Below are 3032 nucleotides of genomic sequence, written 5' to 3' on the forward strand. Positions count from 1 at the left end.
AGTTCTTGGTCACCTCTCTGTTGCACAAGTTCTCTCCTGGGCCACACATCTGCTTAGCAGTGTTCTGATGTTTTTAACATTAAAATTAAAGTAAGTGTGTGTGTGTGTATGCATGTGTGTGTGCATGCCCAAGTGCGAGAGCTTGTGTTTGAAGACCTGTGTGTGGAGGTCCAAGGACAACGTGCAAAGAGTTGGTTATCTCTGTTACCATGTGCTGTGACCCAGGGACCAGACTCAGGTCATTGGGCTTGGTGGTATGCCCAGTCATCTTGCTGGCCTCAGTTCTTGTTCTTGAGTTTTTTTGTTTTGTTTTGTTTTGTTTTAAACTTTCTGGACCCCAAAGACCTTCTGATCATTTCTGTCCTCTGGTGATCCCTGGTTGGGATTCGGAGTCTGGGAGGGTAGTCTGTGGTCTCATAGCTCTATCTCCTGTGCCTGATGCACAGTGCCCACTGCATGCCTGGGAAAGTTGAAATGAGATTGAAAACCAGACTTGGCTGGTCCTTGGTTCTTGCACCGTGCTGTTTGCTGAGAACATCCCTGGGATGTGGGAACCAAGAAGAGGAATCCCCAGTGGGGAAATGCTTCCCTGGGAAGTGTTCCCCTTGGAGGGTGGTGGTGGATGCAGGATAGGTGAGAGACCTGAGATGAAGAGGAGCAAGGATTTTCTAGATTCGACAGTAATGAAGTTTGGTATATGAGAAAAAGACATAATTAAAGCCTGTCAAGTGTCTTGGGAGCTAGGCAAAGTCGGGATAGTGTGGCGCGATTGCTTCTGGCTGTAGGAAAGATTGAGACTTAGCAGCTGCCTTCCATGTGCTGTTTCCATGGTGACTGCTATAACTGGCTGCCTGCCTGTTAGCAGGTCCCTCATTACTTTATCAAATACTTGAAGGGCATCACTTTCTAAAAAAAATGCTTACCTGTGGTCTGGGTCCTCCTGGGTCAAGAGGCTGCATGTAGTAGCGGCCTTCTTGCCAGGATTGTTGTGAGCATTAGTTTCACTTTGAAAGGGGAAGAGAGCAGAGTTTATGGCGTGTCTTCTTTTGTGAAACCCAGAGGATCCAGCTTGGTCTCTATCCTGCAGACCTCATCTAGTCCTCATTATGTCCCATATCTCTCAACTCAGATGTAGACAATGTGTGCCCATCATGCCTCACACTGGGTCAAACCTGTGGGAAATGTTGGAAACCATATATTTGGGTGCTTCCAAGGGTCAGGCTGCCTGTAGGGTGCATGGAGCTCTTGTTGCTCTGTGTAGAGGTAGCTGTGGTCTAGGTGTGTTGGTGTCAGCCACCTAGTTGTGACCATCTGCACAGGGCCAGTTCTCATCCTCTAGAACCGTTTATCATGATCCCCGCAGGCCAAAGGCATTGTTCTCCAAGCCACTAGAAGCTCAGCATATACCATCCAAGGACATTTGATAGGGCTGGGGCTATCTATAATGTTTGATATTTTCGAGGTTAGTTGAATCTGTTGTAGCCTGTAGAACCTTGAGCTTTCCTAGAGTCTGTTAGGCTCATTTGGGTGTCCAGCAAATGAGGAAATGAGTGAACGCTCTAACAGTGGCACACGGTGTATGCCTGTGCTTGTTACGTGTACAGAAAACAACTTTGGGTATCATTGTCAGGAGTCCACCTCTGTTGAGACAGGGTCTCCTGTTGGCCTGGCATTCAGCCATTGGGCTAGACTGGTTGGGCAGCAGTCCCAGGGAACCTCCTGTCTACTGCCCAGCACCGGGCTTACAAGCATGCCCCACCTCACCAATGTTTTTATGAGGGATCCCATGCTTGCAAGACAAGCACTTTACTGACTGAGCTATTTTCCCAGCCCTTGTACATTTCATTTTAATTAACCGTTTTCCTTGTGTTTTTTTTTTTACAGTGCCCTGGTCATTGCTGCTGTATTTGACCGAAATGTGAACTGCAGAAGAGCAGCCTCTGTAAGTTTCATTTTCCCCAGTGCATTCCTTTCCTTGAGGTGGGGCTGTAGTTGTTGCCAGTGGCCTGTATGTGGGCCTCTTATCTCTTTGGAAAACCCTTACCCCATGGCAGCAAAGGAGGTCAGATGAAAGAACTGAGTAAAACAGTCACCATGGTAACCCTTGTAGGGCCTTAATGGTGGGATTCTTGAGGAGGTCAGGGTTGAATAAGCACAGGGGAACAGGTTTCTGTTCAATAACCAGACCAAGTTCATGGTAGCCCAAGCTCTGCAGAGGAGAAGAAATTTATCCTGTGTTTCTAACCTTCATGACGTGGCAGGACTGGCCCAGGGATGACAGGATGGGGCACTGGAGGCTTCATGTTCCAGGAGGAGCTGTTACTGAGCTGTAGTTAGCTCTGCTTTCCTGGCCACATTGGAGTGGATACTCCTGGTTGTGCTTTAGCCTTGCAGCTGCCTGTGGGCCTTACGACCTGAACTCACTTCCCCAGTTCCCCTGACATCCAGCGTTAGCGATGGGTTTGGATAGAGGGAGCTTGAGTAGCTTTGGGTGCCAACAGAGGTGTTGGTTAGAGTCCCTGCTCTATCTACCTATGGCTTTCCACTTCTGGGACAGTAATGAGACTGAGCCTCATGAATTGCGAGGGGGAGAGACAGTGAAATGTTTTCCTAGGGTTGCCTGCATATGGGGGTGTGTTGCAGCTGTGGCTGACTCCACATAGGTGACTGCTGAGATCAGTGAGTGACCGAGGCCAGGTCCATGAGTGCTTTGGGAGGCTGGACCCCAGAGGACCTCAAATGAGAAATCCAGGCTCTGTCAGGAGTGCTGTGATACCTTAGCAGTCTGTGGCTGTCTTCCCCTCATAGACAGGCCAGCAGACACATTCAGGAATATGGGGAACTGAAGGGAAGTCTGTGAGACAGGTGCGGCTGAGACTTGCTCTGGCTGTCAGGTGTGAGGAGTTGGGAGGACCCATGGTGAGAGTACAGGGGCTCCTTCCACATCCTTGTTTCAGCTGGTCATGGAGACGGACTGTGAGTGATATACTATTACATCAGCTGGTCATGGAGACGGACTGTGAGTGATATAC

At 49.1% G+C, this 3032-nt stretch overlaps 1 protein-coding gene across 1 annotated transcript in view; it reads left to right on the top strand.

The window, feature by feature from the left end:
• The window catches only part of Tbcd (tubulin folding cofactor D), a 168583-nt gene that overhangs the window by 98355 nt on the left and 67196 nt on the right, over positions 1 to 3032 (top strand). Inside the window, exon 15 of the mRNA XM_021211855.1 lies at positions 1885 to 1942. Coding sequence (XP_021067514.1) covers positions 1885 to 1942 — 58 coding nt within the window. The remainder of the gene's footprint in view (positions 1 to 1884; positions 1943 to 3032) is intronic.

The sequence above is a fragment of the Mus pahari genome, chromosome 14 (genome assembly GCF_900095145.1).
Source record: "Mus pahari chromosome 14, PAHARI_EIJ_v1.1, whole genome shotgun sequence".
Taxonomy (NCBI): Eukaryota; Metazoa; Chordata; class Mammalia; order Rodentia; family Muridae; genus Mus; species Mus pahari.